The sequence below is a fragment of the Pimephales promelas genome, chromosome 13 (assembly GCF_988280905.1).
Source record: "Pimephales promelas chromosome 13, fPimPro1.hap1.1, whole genome shotgun sequence".
Classification (NCBI taxonomy): domain Eukaryota; kingdom Metazoa; phylum Chordata; class Actinopteri; order Cypriniformes; family Leuciscidae; genus Pimephales; species Pimephales promelas.
Genome location: NC_142781.1, coordinates 15,306,059 through 15,322,377, shown reverse-complemented (window position 1 = coordinate 15,322,377; position 16,319 = coordinate 15,306,059). Strand labels below are relative to the sequence as shown.

At 39.4% G+C, this 16,319-nt stretch overlaps 1 protein-coding gene across 14 annotated transcripts in view; it reads right to left on the bottom strand.

The window, feature by feature from the left end:
• The window catches only part of dab1a (DAB adaptor protein 1a), a 454,080-nt gene that overhangs the window by 55,598 nt on the left and 382,163 nt on the right, over positions 1-16,319 (bottom strand). For all 14 annotated transcript variants that reach the window (XM_089118509.1, XM_039691914.2, XM_089118515.1 and 11 more), the window contains 2 exons: positions 8,237-8,376; positions 3,794-3,892 (listed from right to left, as the gene is read on the bottom strand). In XM_089118509.1, coding sequence (XP_088974635.1) covers positions 3,794-3,892; positions 8,237-8,376 — 239 coding nt within the window. The remainder of the gene's footprint in view (positions 1-3,793; positions 3,893-8,236; positions 8,377-16,319) is intronic.

The following is a 16,319-nucleotide window of genomic DNA, read 5'->3' as shown; positions in this document are numbered from 1 at the left end:
ATATGACAATTTGGCCTCTCTACTGCCCCCTATCAGTTCATGCAATGCTATCGCAGTTGACTGGTGTGCAACTCCAGTCAAACTCAAGAGTTTGAGATATGTTCATCAGCAGTTTGTGTTTATGTACTAACTTGATAGAGAATTTCAAAAACATAGGCTATCTGGTCATGTGTTTACAACATGGCGGCCATTACGAAGGGAAGCCCCACCTTATATACTAGAACAACCTCTTTTTTTCCCTTGGCTACGTCAAGTCTACGTCATATTAAACATACTTGTTAAAATTACCTCTCATTTCTGTAGATGTAAAACCTTTTTAGTGGAAAGTGCACCTTTTTGTTAGTCTGACAAACTGATACTATAGACCTTATTCAGAGCAGCGCCATGACAGGTATGAAACTGAGGCTGTGAGGGATTTACCGTGTTTCCAATGGCATCCGCTGTAAAAAGACGAATAAAGCGGCTAGATTACTTACAATTTTCCACAGCTTACATTGTTGGGAGTTTTTTGTCAACTGACATTTCTTTGAAAGATATTTTTCCAGTGTTTCATGAGCAGAACAATCCAGAAACACATTAAATAACAGTACAGCCCATTGAAGAGATGAAAGTCTATCCCTCACAGCCTCGCTTTTATTCTCATTAAAAATCAAAGATGGCGCTGCCGTAAATAAGGTGTATAGAGATATTGATATTTTTGCTGGCACCTATGGTGTGGATACAGCATAGCCATAAAACTGTTCAGTGACGTGTCATCTGTATTCTGTAGAATAAATCAATGTTTCTAACATTATGACAAATGTTGGAAGTACTAACTAAATTGCAAAGCCACAGTTGGTCATGTGATCTCAAATGGCGGCCACCATGAAGAAGTGACCCACTTTAATTGGAATAAAACGACTTTAAGACTTTTAACTCCACACTTTGTACAAAGTCTAATTTACTTATGTAAATGTTTTTTTTTGTGGAAACTGCACATTTGTACTTGTTTCAACTGATATAACAAATTGACTGTTTCACTATAACATCAACAGTGCTTTTGAAATGTATACTGCAGCATTACACATGACTTTCCTTTAAAGTGTCATATGTATGTTTCTAGCAACACTGATATGACAAACGTTTAAAATACTTCTCATTTTTCCTGAATAAAACACTTTTAAGTAGACAAATAATGACTGTCTTTCACTCAATAATGACATTTTGAATGCAAATATGACATTGTTTAAGATGTCTTTGTTATGACATCTTGACAGAAACCATAACATCATAATCTGTCAAAAACTTTTGTCATGACAACTTGACATAAAATTAAGTTAAACTGTCATGTGGTTGGCTTTGACATTGGCTGTCATGAAGCATTATAACTGTGTCATGAATCGTTTTTCGTTTTACCTCAACTACAGTGGAACTAATTGAATTTGTCATTAAAAAGTTATAATGGCTTCATGACAGCCAATGTCAAAACCAACCTGATAGTTTAATGTAATGTTAATCAATAAAGCTAGGTGGTTTCTTAAGTTTGATAATTAATCTGAGCTGTCATGTTTATGACAGGTTGTGTTGTCTTAGTAATGTCAAGTTGTCATGACAAATACACTGACAGTTTATGATGTATCATTTATGTCAACGTGTCATAACAAAGACATCTCAAACAATGTCATATTTCAAAAGGGCTTAATGGCACTTCACAACAAAAAAGAAAGAGGGAAATCAATAACTGTTACAAAGTGAAATCCTCTTTCAAACTCTCCTTCCAGTGGAGCAGTTATTCGGAGGTGTCCGTAATCTGGTCTGATACTTCATAAATACGCATTATTCCCTCCGTTTATAACTAGCTCAGGTGTGATTCACTAGCTGTTATTGCCATTTACTCTCCATCAAGATGGAGTCGGGCCCTGCAGATGGGTCTTGTAAAGCTACGGTCGTTCTATTCTAAGAAGTCTGTTCAATTAGGCTTCTCTGATTTCCCCAGAGAGCGCTCCTCTCTTTAAAACGCATCATTAACACAGGCTTACCTCTCCCAAAGGATGGCCTCACCCCCCCTCCCGACGTACAGCAGACTCAAGCCTGAGCAACAGCACACAGAAACCATCTTTTCTCATCGACCCAAACTTTTGAGGCCTAGAAAATGAGGGCCTCTTGAAGAGTCATGAGCACCAGACTATAAATGTCCACGAGTATAATGCACATTCTGCTTTCTGTTTTCGGAGTTATGTCCCTGAAATAATTGGCACTTCTACTTTTGAGCGAACAGAAATGTTATGGTCTGTGTATGGCAAGCCGTTTTTACTTTTATTCATTTCCAGGATATGAATTCTTGACATCAACAATTACATTTTTTGATATCAAGAATTCAATTGTTGATATTAATAATTGAATTCTTGATATCAACAATTGAATTCTTAATATCAAAAAATTTAATTGTTGATATCAACAACTGAATTGCTGATATCTGTAATAGTATTTTCACTAGTGAAATGTCACCGTTGGCTGCCATTCAAAATCAATTGTTGATATCAAGAATTGATTTTTTACTAGTAGAAATACCATATTTGATATCAATAATTACATTGTTACTAGTAAAAACGAGAATTCCTGAAATCAATAATGAAATTGTCACTAGTTGAAATGTCTATTCTTGATATCAAAAATAAAGGTTTTTACTAGCAATAGTTGTATTTCTGATTTGTGAAATTGGTATTTCAACTAGTAAGAAATCAATTCTTGATATCAACAATTGATTTTGAATGGCAGCCTATGGTGACATTTCACTAGTGAAAATACAATTACAGATATCAACAATTATAATTTTTACTAGTTCAAATTCAATTGTTGATAACAAAAATTATCATTTTAACTAGTCAAAATGTAAATGTTTATATCAAGAATTAGCATTGTTACTAGTGGAAATTATTCCTGATATCAATAACTATTATTTACAAGTGAAAATGTAATTGTTGATATCAAGAATTCATATCCTGAAAATGATTAAAAGTTAAAACGGCTTGCCATAGTCTATGCACATTTCAGCTGGTTACAGATCGATGCTGCGAAGCAATTATTTACACACACTGGTTTATATTGGTTAAAATTGTAATAATTTAAGTGACGACTTAAGGGTTGTTCTCATCAATCCTGATAACTATAATTCTAAATAAAAACTTTAATAATCCTTCTAATATGAAAAAGTCCACACAACAGTTATAACAAAAATGACACAGAAGAACGATATTGTTGGAAACAGATCAGAGTTCGAGCATTTAAAGCAGCAGCCAGTATAACTGCACACCTATAATAAACAGAGCATTATCGTGAATTATGAATGTTAACATAGGTATTGTTATAGTTTATATATTTAAAGTCATCGTTCTTGATGTGAACAGGTCTTTAGTTCAATTCAAATCGCTGAGTCACAAGCTAATTCGAGACTATTGATTGACTCAACTTCTGAAGAATCATCGGTCTTTGAATCAGACATCATGGTTCATCTTGTGTTTGTTGTTGCAATTAGCTCTCCCATTGTACTGAGGTTTTACAGATGCCGACTAGCCAACTTTATGGCACTTTCCAGTCATTCGTTAATTGACGAGAGGAAAACAAAACAAATGTCAACTAGATATTAGCTACAACACATCTCCAAAGTAATGAAAAACACAAAATGTCATTTTTTTTTAGATAAAACAAACTGAAACCAGGTTAGGCATCTGAGGATTTGTATTCATGGCTCAGACACTTGCTTCAAAGGATCATGGATAGTGACAGGACACAATTCCCACTGCCCCCGACTCACCCCCGACTTCTCATCGAAGATCTTGATCCCTCCAAAGGACACAGTGAGAAAAACTTTCTGTTTGTGTTCTCCTTTAGACCGCGCAGAAGCTGCGATTCCCTGCAGACAAGAAGATGAAAACAGAAACATGAGAAAAGACGAAACGAAGATAAAACAAGAAACAGAGCAGGGAATGGCAGCAATCGCTATACTTGCTGCAATCCTTGGGGAGCATTAGCAGTTATATAAAGAAATTGATTCAGTTTTTCCACGTTTTCAACCATTTCTGGCTTGGAGGTTCTGATATGTGCTGGTTTTGAGAGATTGAAGACATCTGGGTTTTTACTGATGCCATAACTATGGTCATTCAAAACTAGACATACATCCCAAAATATGTATGCACAAACCACATTTCAAAACATTGCTTATGGTAATGTATCCTCAATAAACCATTGTTTTGAGAAAAACTGCATTATCGGTGTAAAGTGTAAATAGGACTGCATACCCAATCAAAACCATGGACGAAACTGGTCTGCGCTTCCATCTAATAAAATAATAATAAAATATGTCCTCAGTGGTGTACAAATACCTCTGTCAATTATCTGACTTATCCTCGAAGAATTTATTTTCGTTACATGCATGAGACGAAGTCAACGGAGGCTTCCATGTCATTCCGCCATCTTGAAAAACTATAATAGCAGAGAGGATCAAAAAGTACTAGGCAAACGTGTTTCCACAATGCTGTTTCGTTCAGAGCCAGCGTCACGTGACTTAAGCAGCAGAAGCGGACGAGCAGAGTGGTGAGAGGCGCTTGTCTAAACCAGGCGATTTAAAAAAGCTGAATAACAATTTTATTTTCTATGGCGGATCATACGTATGCCGAGCCACAGAAGGAGAAATTCTTGTCGCCAAAGTTCCAAATTAAATGAAAAAGGAAATGTGATCGCAGAGTACAAAAAACAAGAGTAAATGTCGAGATAGCTGATGAAAGAGAAAGATTTCAAAAGAGATGCTTAAGTCAATGTTAAGGTCTTAATTGCAAGCATTTTTTCTTTGCTTGGTTGTGTATTTTATAATCTAGACAGTATAACATTTATAGTGAAAGGTTAAACAAGCTATTTGATGAATAACGTTAGCTATTGAGTAGAGAAGGCGCTAAAAACGAGGTTTGTTAGTTTACTTTCTGTACCCTACTGTAGAAATTCGATAAGAATATATTTTAATAGAGCATATGATTGTTCTTGCATTGTTTGCGCATAGTAAAAAAACACATGGTGAACATTTGAAGAAATCAGACCAATCATTAAGGCTATCACAATCATGTTTTATTTTATCTGTCAGATACCCGACTACCATAAAATAAAGCAACTTTATTTTCGGGAGCTTCCTCTTTTTCTCTGACTGAAAATATCTGTAGCCTACTGGGAGTCGAGATAGTGGTAAAGCTCCCGATATGTCCTCTAACTTAGTTACAGGATAACTAATATATTTATATCACATTTAGAAATAAGTCCTTTAACTAAGTAAACAGAAACAGACTGAAGAAGTGTGTCCTCTTTCTTTTGTGAAACCTAACGGTAATTTATTTCTGTGTGACTAATGTGACGAATAAAGAAGGCATAAATACTAATTACAATAGTTCATGTGTTTTTCACAGTCAGTAATTCATACTGGAACATTTGTTTGTTTGCTGTGTCAAGTTGCAGTTTGTTTGAAATTACAAACCTGTTCAACTGAAGGAAAACTCGACAAAGAGCTATTAGAAGACATCCTGTCATAGCTTTTTGGTACATAACGGCTACCGTAGATGAAAAAGTGAGGCGCTGGAGAGCACAATTTGTTCAAATAGCTAGATGGGAGTAAATCTCACACAGAGTCCCTTTAAATGCATTTTTATAAGCAACATGTCAAGTCAAATTTGCAAAATATAAATTTGCAATTATCTTAAGCCAAAGCCAAAAATGGCTTTTAAATCAAGCTTGCGTCAGATGTCCAATCCAATCCAAGGTGTTTGGGGTGGGTGTGGGCGTTCTTCCAAGATGCTGGAGCCCTCGAGTCTTCCAGGACCGTAATCTGTCCGAACCAATCAGATGAGCCCGTTTCTTGGTCTTCCCTCCGAGTGCACAGGGAGAAGCATCCGTCAGTCGCATGATGTATCTTAGCACACCATTATACCTCTATCCATATGTGCTGGCGGGATGATGAACGAGCCTTTCTAATGCCAGTAGTAGCATGATGGAAAGAGCACAAGCTCTGACATTTCAAACTCAGAAGTGGGAATGTGCATATAAGTGCTGCTGGTTTGAAGAAGAGATGCAGATGTGAAATATAAGAGGTCTGTTTGCAGTCCAGGGAATGTCCAGAGCAGAGCATCATCTGTTGGAAAAGCTGGACAGATGCTGGATGTGATGTTAAGAAAGTTTTTAAAGCTGATGATCAAGGAAGGATGGGGATTATATGAAATAACTCACATCGAACTGTTGTTGAAACTCTCCTTACCAGAGAGACATAAAGAGCGTGAGAGAGGAATAAGAGATTAAAAAAATGACACCATGGGACTCGTTTGTTTGCTAAGGAGTGGAGGACTGTGGGAATATGAGTATAGATTATGTGTCCGGATGAGTGAAAGGTAAACAGCTCTGATCAATAACAGTCTGGACATTCCAATCAGACCAACATGCAAATCGGATGGCGAAATTACCCTCTCTCTCAAACACACTGAGAAACCAATCTAAACACTGATGAAAAGGGTGCGATTTATGGTGAATGCACAATAAAAATACACGGATTTCCAGAAAGTGTTCATCTATACACAAACAAAGCATGACCTCTGCTACTAAACTTCACCTTCAGGGCCTCAACAGCTACTCCAGAAACTGACGCTAGAGGCAGCAGTATTTTGAGTCCTTGTTACCAAAGCCAGTCATAGGAATTCTAATTCTGCCTGGATCAATGAGAGTAAAACTAAATAAATGTGCGTTGTGATGTGATAGCAATGAGGTTTAGAAGGGTCATTAGCCGCGTTTCCACTGCTGGGTCAGGGCCGAGCCGTGCTAGTGCGTGCCAGGGCAAGTCGCGTTTCCACTGTCACTTCCGGGACTTGATCAGGGCTTAATCGGGGCCAACGGCCAGGATTTCTGGCCCATCGAATACCTTGAACCAAAGCGGGCCAGCTCGGGCTAGAGACACGTTATGATCTGAAGCAAGATGCACATTTCACTTTATTCTATCACGCAAAATAATCAATGAAGAAATGAGGACGTTATAAAATACATTGATGCTGAACTTTCTAAGCAAAGCATTCAGCGAGCAACGCTTCAAGTTTAGGAAAAAAATAAAAAAAGTTGCGGGCTAGGTATTGTACAAGGCGATTAAAACGCACAATGGACAAAGCGGAGCTCAGAAAAGGAACTTGCCATAGTTCGACTTGATGGACGATGTGCTGGGTCACCGTCCCTCTGTTAGTAGCGACCAAGCGTGCCGCACAAGCCCTCAAAAGTGAAGCCAAAACGTCCGGACCTAGTATAGCTCATAACCCCCGCCTCCCCATGTTATTCAATGGGCCGCGAGACCAACTAAACAATTAAATTACACTTCACATATCCTTTTTCCAAAGATAGTTTCTGTTATTTACTGTAGTTTCTATCACGCTGATGTAATTTCAAGTGTTTGTTTTTAAAATAAGTTTGTTTTTAGTTAGTTATGTGATGATAAAAATGGTGGTCTGACACCATGATTGACAGCTGTGATTGACATTCTCTGTGCGAGGTAGTCACTGAAGCACCAGCGGACTTTTTTTAATGTTGATTATGTGGTTAGTAGTTGTATTTACCTTATTTTAACGAGGTTCTGCAATCAGCAGACATTATTGGAGAAGAACGAAGCAGACAGAGGACACTTAATGAAAGTGCGGGGCGTGTGCTTGCGTTTGATTCAGCGAGAATGAGGGTGCGGCCTTGATTTCGCGGCTTTACTTCCTGCTCACGACTGAGCATGACTGGTCCCGAAACACGCAAGTGCGCAGACTCAAGTTCCAAGATGTCAGCATCATATCGAGACACTGGCGGCTTCAGTTCTCTCTGATGCAAAAGAGCGAAGGGGCGTCGTCCATCTTTTTTAGGGGCGGGGTTTAAGGCAGCGCTACTAGCGCTACTGGCGTGGCAGTGGAAACGCAAGCCTGGTGCTTGAGGCCCGAGGCCACTGGCTCAGCTCCTCTCGCTGTTAGCCCTGGCCCAGCCATAGCCCGGCAGTGGAAACGCGGCTAGTGTAACATGGGCCAGTCTCTCGTGGCCCCAAACTCATGCTGGAGGATGCTGGTTTGAACCCCATTCAGAGGGGTGCGAGCAGGACCAGTTATACTTCTTTTGAGAGGAAGGGTGCGTATTTCAAGTTACCAATATAAAGAAACAACAACGGCATAAATACATGAACAAAATGTATAGAAAGCAACCAAGACAAACACACCTTGAGTTTCATCATCGAGTCCTGACAGAGTTTGTCTCCTCTTGCGGCGGTGACCTCATCTATGCCGATGAGTTTGGCCTTGTAGCGAACACCATCCCCCTTAAAACGCTTTATCAGAGCTGCTTCACTGCGGTCCTGCCCTGGAGAAAGAAAAAAAAAGAGAGGGAGATGGATGAAGCACACAGTCATTTGATGAATTCTGCATATCTGTAGCACATCTCCTCCTCCCTCCATCCACTATCATCTCAAAATGCCATTTCTTTTCCGACGATCAGCACAATCTGGATTTTGCAGCTGACAAAAATACCAAGCGATATTCTAATAGCCTGTATTTAACCCAGCCCACATCCTCATATTTCTGATACGGTGTTCTGTTCGAGCAGTTAGATCTTTAATCTCACTCAGTCTAGTTGCTGAGTTCCAGCTGGAGTTTGTCTGCATGAGCCTGGAGGGCTGTTCAAAGTCAAGGTTTAAAATGAACCCGGAGCTCTGAAAACCCTCACTAACCCCCAAATGCCCCGCGTTTGCCACCATATTTTCAGCTCAGAATGAAGGTCAAGACTGCTGCATGTGTGTGGCCGTAATTGGAGGTATGTCAGACCCGAGGCATGATGGTGAAAGGTTGGTTTCAAAGTAAAAGTCCTGTGTGCAGGTCTGGTGTGAGGCGATAGGAGGGATGTAAGCCTGATATTTTTTGAGCTCTCACATCAAAATGGACGCCTTTTGGCCAATCATGGCATAGAAAGATCAAGTGGTTCCTCCAAAGCCTTCATCACAAAGCCTATAACTGGATAACTGGACTGACCAATCGATGAGCCTCAAAGGATGTTGACCAATTAACTGGCTCACACTCAGTGAAGCAAAGACAAACAGACCCAATTAGGTCTGAGCCTGCAGTTTGATCAGAAGACAAAGCCAAATAGACACATGCCAGGACACACATAAACTTGGCTAGGCTTAATTGATAGCATATATAAGAAGGGAGGGTGAAAGGAGAACATGTTCAAAAATAATCAAGAAGATCTAGGAGACCTTACTCACAGCAACACAATCATTCAGTCAACCCACTGACCCCATATCCGCCCCTTTGGTATATGTCTTTCTCCCTTTACCAACTTGACATTTCTCTCACTCATTCATTCTGCCTCTCTTGTATTGTTGTGGTATCAGTAGTATCTTGACCTTGTTTCTACATACCCCTTCAAGTTCTCCATTGTTGCGGCTCAACAGCTGCATCAAAAATTAAACTATTATGCAAACGGGATGCACTTAGACTGGAAAAACCCAGACAACTTTCGGCAAATTTAGATTTGCTCTGAAAGTTAGTCTGGCAAAGAGGTAATTCAAGCCCATTTCCAATCCGTCGAAATCGCGGCACCAATCAGAAACGTTGGGGTGGGGTTTACACGATTACGACAGCGCTGGGATTTTGAAGCAGATATTGTAGCCTACATTACAAAGATGGATGCCGCCGTCGAACATCACTCGTTCAAATCAGCGATTTGAACGTTTCCTTTTTGTTGTTTCTCCACCAGCCGCCGCTCAGCATACATCATCTCCTTCATCGCTCTGATTGGTTTTAATTCTAGCCGCGACGTCCGTTGGTGATGCCCCTCTGGAAATGATTCATGACGCTTTGCCAGACCATAACTCAGTTACAACTGAGAATGGTCTGGTTTTAACCAGGATAGGATGCACCAGCTTTCAAAAGCTAAACTGACTGCAGTCTTCAGTGTCCTTGTTAGTGTACCTGCTTCCAATACCAGCCGATACTGATTTGAGTGAGGTTATGGGGGGTTAGATGTAATGGAGGCCATCTAATAAGACCTATGCAGCCAAACCTCACCTCCGTGGCCTCAAGAGGTGCACTTGAAACTGATGCAAGAGGCAGAAGTATTCAGCATCCTTGTTAGCACACCTGCCTCCAATGCCGGTTGATGCAGAGCCCAATCCCAATTGGAGCAGTGAGAGTAAAATTAAATAAATTGGTGTCGTGGTAAGATAGCAATGAGGTTTAGAGGGGCGAGTGTAGCGTGGGCCAGTGTAGGTAAACCTCACTCTCGTGACCCCAAACTCATGCAGACAAATTCTCATTCTAGATGACACTGGTTTAAACCCCATTCCGAGGGGTGTAGGACAAGTTATACTTCTGAGAGGAAGGGTGGGCATTTCAGGTAGGTGATTATTGCTCAGTTTGTTAAGTGGTCAAGCTGTACATGCAATACAAAGCTACACAAGGCTAAATTTAGAAACATTTTTGATTATGATTGACAATTCTGACCAAAACCTGAGGTAATTTACTTCAGACACACGTGTAAAGACACTCAGCAATATAAATTTATCAACACAATTTAAGGCAATATTTGATTTTGTTTTATTTGTCAGAAAAAATATTCAGTATTCAAACATACCAGAATAGAAAGCAATAGAGCCTGTTCACATATCACGTCTTTTGCGTGCTCAAGTTCGTTATTGCAAATGTAGGCGCACGGTATGCACGCTCATAATGGAAACGACGCAGTCGCGGTGCGACACGCTCGTTTTTTTCCACGCCGTATCGAGAAAACATCTCATGTTGTAAGAAAATGAAAAGTCTTGTAGGGAGTCATTAGGCGATGTGTGGTTGTTAAAAACATCTCAACTTTTCAGAATGCCGCAAGCGCATTATAAGCGCACAGTAGGTCACGTGACAAGAACCAAATGGAGCGCAACCGCCCTGGGGCTTTGGAAAAAAGAGAATGTGGCGCGCCAAGCGTTTTCTACGCATTTTTAGGCGCTATATGTGAATCTGGCCATAAACAATAATTTTGTGGCCAGAAAATGATGGTAAAAATAAAACGATTCTTATATGGATTTACTCAGATTGCCACACTGGTGGACACCTCTGGAGAAACTCCTTCAGAAAGAGCTAAATGTGTTCTCTGAGGAAATTCATAAGGAAAGGTTTAAGCACTGAAGTTTAATTCCAAATTATGCCTCAAGTATGCTACCAAACTGTGTGTATAGAGTACCAAATATGTATGAGATGCTTCATACCCGTCCAATAGATTTCCCTGCCAATCTGTGGTGTATTGCGGGCTGTCCAAGCAACTGAACAATCATTAATCTATAGGAGTGCTGAGAGAAATTGCTCTGGTCTTCTAGTGGAACATATATCAATAACACTGACACAATGTGGCATTATGCTGAAGTAAGAGATGAGCCATAATGAATAGTAGTCTATGTCCTTCACATGCATAAAACATACATTAGGCAGCTGATGAAGAGGAGCATTCATGACAGCTGATAAATTAACAACTCTTCGAAGGTCACCGCATGCATGATGGAAGGAACACGTTCATGCTTTTTTTGTTCAACGAAAGACCAATGACTTCAATTAAATGGACAACAAAAGTTGAAACTACCTTGTGTTCCACAAAATAAACAATGTCATATGGGATTGGAACGGCATGAGGGGGAGCAAACGAAGACTGAATTTTTATTTTTAACTGAACAAGTGCTTTAACCCATACTCTGACAGTTCGTGGAGAGCTCTGGAAAGATGATAACTTTCAGCTGTCCCTCAGTGGCAAGGATGGGAAGGATAAACACTCATTTATTTCCCCCCAGTTCGGAACGCTTCACCTGCAATGCCGCTTATTATTACTGCAAACCTCAGGGGCTGAACTTTGGCGGTAAAGAACTGACCGTATGAGTGTGTGGGTGGATATATCTGTGTCAAAAGGCAGCAAACTGTACTGTCCAAGTAGAGATGTCTTGAAATGAGCTCCAGCTCTCTACCCTGCAGGGCTCCAAAGTCCTCATTCAGGCTGAGGACAGCTCGCTGTTGCTTGGAGAGAAGTCTGGATCTCACCCACTCCCATGGCCCTTCAAACTGAGGGAACTCTGGCAGCAAGATGCAGGGAGCTGTTGACATTAGGTCTAATTGAAGGTGGGCACAGGAGCTTGAACTGATTTATGCAGTTGCAATTGTAATCCCAAAAACCAGAGCCCCCACAAATTCAAAAATCGAAAAGTAACAACTGAATTAACGGCTAAATTATAATATAACACTGATGACACTGATTTAATTGTTTAAATGAAGATGTGAGACCTATTTCATTTGAATTTACAAAAAAACAAATTCTCAATGTTCGTATATGAAACAAGATTGTTAATAGAAGATATTATTAAAGGGTTAGTTCACCCAAAAATGAAAATTAAGTCATTAATTACTCACCCCCATCCTTCCTTGTTGGCCTGAAACGAGACTTCAATACGATTTCCATGACGCATGCGCGAGAATTGCGATCTCCTTCAACTACTTCAGTTCAGTTCTCGCCCATGCGCCATGGAAATCTAAGGAAGTCTCGTTTCAGGCCAACAAGGAAGAAAAGGAATAGTCGAATAAAGTCGTTATTTTTGTTTGTTTTTCGCACAAAAAGTATTCTCGTCGCTTGATAAACTTATAGTTGAGCCACGGTAGTCACTTGGGAGATTTAAACATTTTCTTCATTGACTTTCTGGGCCGTCAAGAGGCAGTCCCTTAGGCAGCCAATGTGGTAGTGAGACAGCTCTCAAATTTAATCAAAAATATCTTCATTTGTGTTCCGAAGATGAACGAAGGTCTTACGGGGTTGGTACAGCATGGGGGTGAGTAATTAATGACTTAATTTGAATTTTTGGGTGAACAAACCCTTTAACTGAATACATATTATTGAATATACATGTTTGTAATAATATTTTTTTTTGTGTGTGTACTGATGTATGTTTATTTCATTTTGTAATTAATTAAAATTCATGAAAAAAAAAATAAAGAACAATAAATACAAATATTATTATCATAAATATTAATTAATATCAATATTAAAATCATAGACACTAGCTAAACAGAAACACTGATTAAAAGGTGTCTCAATTTTCCTGGAACCATTTTCCATTTAAACAGTAAAATTAAAAGACTTTGGGAATTAACTTGTGATCCATAGGAAATGAATAAACTAAATAACTAGAAAATCAGAAACTGGTGAAAATGATAAAATAACAAAACAGCGAAAATATTCTGCTTTTTCTATAACCGCATCACTGTAAAACATCTGAAATTGCACATAGAAAAAAATGGTTTAATCTTATAAAAAGATAAAGAACATGAGGACTGCTTACCTCAATTACTTATACGCACTTTCTCTCTCTCTCTCTCACACACACACACACACACTCATTTTATTACTGCTGGGCTGGCATCTCCCTGTGGCATTGTGTCAATGCCAGCAACCACACATCGCCTAATGACTCCCTACAAGACTTTTCATTTTCTTACAACACAGCTCCTGTCTTTATTGAATTAAGGCGGCTGCTGTCGACTTTAAACTCTCTCTCTCTCTCTCTCTCTCTCTCTCTCTCTCTCTCTCTCTCTCTCTCTCTCTCTCTCTCTCTCTCTCTCTCTCTCTCTCTCTCTCTCTCTCTTCGAATCAATCAATCAATGTGTCAATGAATGAATGTACAGCCAATGAATCTATCTATCTATCTATCTATCTATCTATCTATCTATCTATCTATCTATCTATCTATCTATCTATCTATCTATCTATCTATCTATCTATCTATCTATCTATCTATCTATATATCTATCATATTGGGCTACATGCTACGGCACTAGCAGGATTCAATCTGGTGTTGTAAACCTCTTTTTGTGTTATTTATTTATCCTTCCAGATGAAAATGGAAATTAATTAATGTTCCTTCTGAGACCAGAAGCGATAGTCGTGTTGTCGTTTGAAGTTGCTTAAAAATGTTGAGTTCGTTAGACTTCAAAGAATCGTACAGTTTTCCAAGCCTTGGTCGAATTTAAATCTGATAGATCTTAAATCCCCTCAAGTGAGATGCAGTCGAGAGACAACACAAGAAGCCGTGTGCGCAAACACACACACACACATGCATGTACACGCGTCTGGAAATTTTTGTTGATGTAGGTCACTGCTGACAAAAGCACTAAAGCAGATACTTTAAGTAATGCATGGTTCATGTACTGGTCTCTCAACACGCATGCCATGAACCTGACTTCCCTACAATAAAACTGACTGCAGCTTCATCTATCGATCTCCTTTAATGACCTTATGTTCATTCACTCTCCTCTTAAGAGTGAGAAGGCAGGAAGATATAAAAAAGCTTTTGCTAATCTTATTAGATTGATGGGTGAGAAAACATCAAAGTGTGTGAGATATCCATCAGTGAGGATGTGAGCGCATCTAATCAGCCTTCTGTAGAATGGACAAAATGGGCCAATTCTCCACGTGGCGCACTGTATTCAGACCTAGTTTAAATGTTAAGTGTGCATGCGTGTGCTTGTTTTCACTATATACAGTAAGTGAGAGTCTGATTTCTAAAAACGGTCACCTGACATATATATTAAAGTCTTTTAAAACTAAATTAAGAGGTTCGAAAATTGCACATTTTAATAAACATTTACCAGTATAAAAAAATGACTGTTATTGTACCATGATACAATCATTGCAATTCCATGGTACAAATTGGTTATATATTCATTTACAATGGTATTTACATACTCAAAACTACTTCAAAGAAAACTATGGTATTATCATGAATAAAAAATATAGTACTACAAAGATGGCAATATCCGAAATATTGGTCCCCAAAAGGTCCCCATGAGGAAAACAGCTTACAAATCACAAAATCATCCCCATATACACCAATTGGCTTCATCACTGTCTCCTCTCCACCAGTAAGCTGGTGTGTGGTGAGCGTTCTGGCGCAATATGGCTGCCGTCGCATCATCCAGGTGGATGCTGCACATTGGTGGTGGTTGAGGAGATCCCCCCCCTCTATGTGAAGCGCTTTGAGTGTCCAGAAAAGCGCTATATAAATGTAACGAATTATTATTATTATTATCATTATTAAAATTAGGTTTTTTGAAAAGTAAAAAATGCATAAAGTATTGTGTGATGGGTAGGTTTAAGGCTTGGGTTAGTATACGGGGAGACAATATTTAGTTTTTACAGTATAAAAACCATTATGTCTATGGAAAGTCTCCATAGAACATAAAGGGCCAATATGTGCGTGTGTATGTGTGTGTGATTATGTGGCAGATCTATGATTCATTCATCATTTTATAGTCAAAAGTTTCTCTGCATGTGTTCCTGACCCCTGTGGAGAGAGTCCACACAAACAATTCAGAAGAACAGACAGGAGAGACAGAGAGGTCCCATAAACCCCAGACCTGTCAGATCACATCCACTTGAAAACTATCATCAGTCCTGGACGATACGAAACACAGTTTCATTGTACATCTCTAACAGACAACTAACAGCAAATATCTGGCCTCGACCTGAGCTAACTCAACACACAAAAAAATATATGCTAAATTTATGGAAACATGAAGTACAAGATAGATGGAAGAGAAAAGGAACATTATTATTCCCTAGTAATTTAGTGAAATCACTTCACTATATCTACAGTTTGTCCATTATTTAAGTTTTCCTTCTATGCAATTAAACTGCAAACCTTTTAGCGATACAAATTATACAAATCATTTGTCATGCCAATAAAGCACATTAAACCTGAAGCTGAGGGTTTGAATGAAATCTTGCTGCGAGCCTGAAGAAATGAAACAACAATTTGCAAGCTGTGATGGAAATTGAGCTTTATATCCATTATTTCAAAGCCCCCATCCCTCACACACATTCACAGTTCCGTGTTCAACAGAGAGTAGGGAGGCAAATTCCCACTGAGAATTTAATGCAACTTCTATGGCGGCAAATTAATGCCAAAAAAAACGAGCGCACAACTGATGCTGGCGCGCAAGAGGATTACAGATCCACACGTGAGGAAACGGGAACTCGAGAGTTCATTTCAAACCCTGAGCGCGCATGACATCTCTGCAAGCACCACAAGCCCTCGCGTACGCTAGGACATATCTCAAAGCACGCGCATGATCATTCCCCATGCTCTCTAGTGATGGCCGGTTCGTGAACGAATCGTTCTTTTGAACCGGTTCTTTTTAGTGAACCGGTCGAACCAGTACACTAAATCGGACTGAATCGTTCGAAACAGTTCGCGTCTTGCGTCAGCGCTAAACCACAAGTTA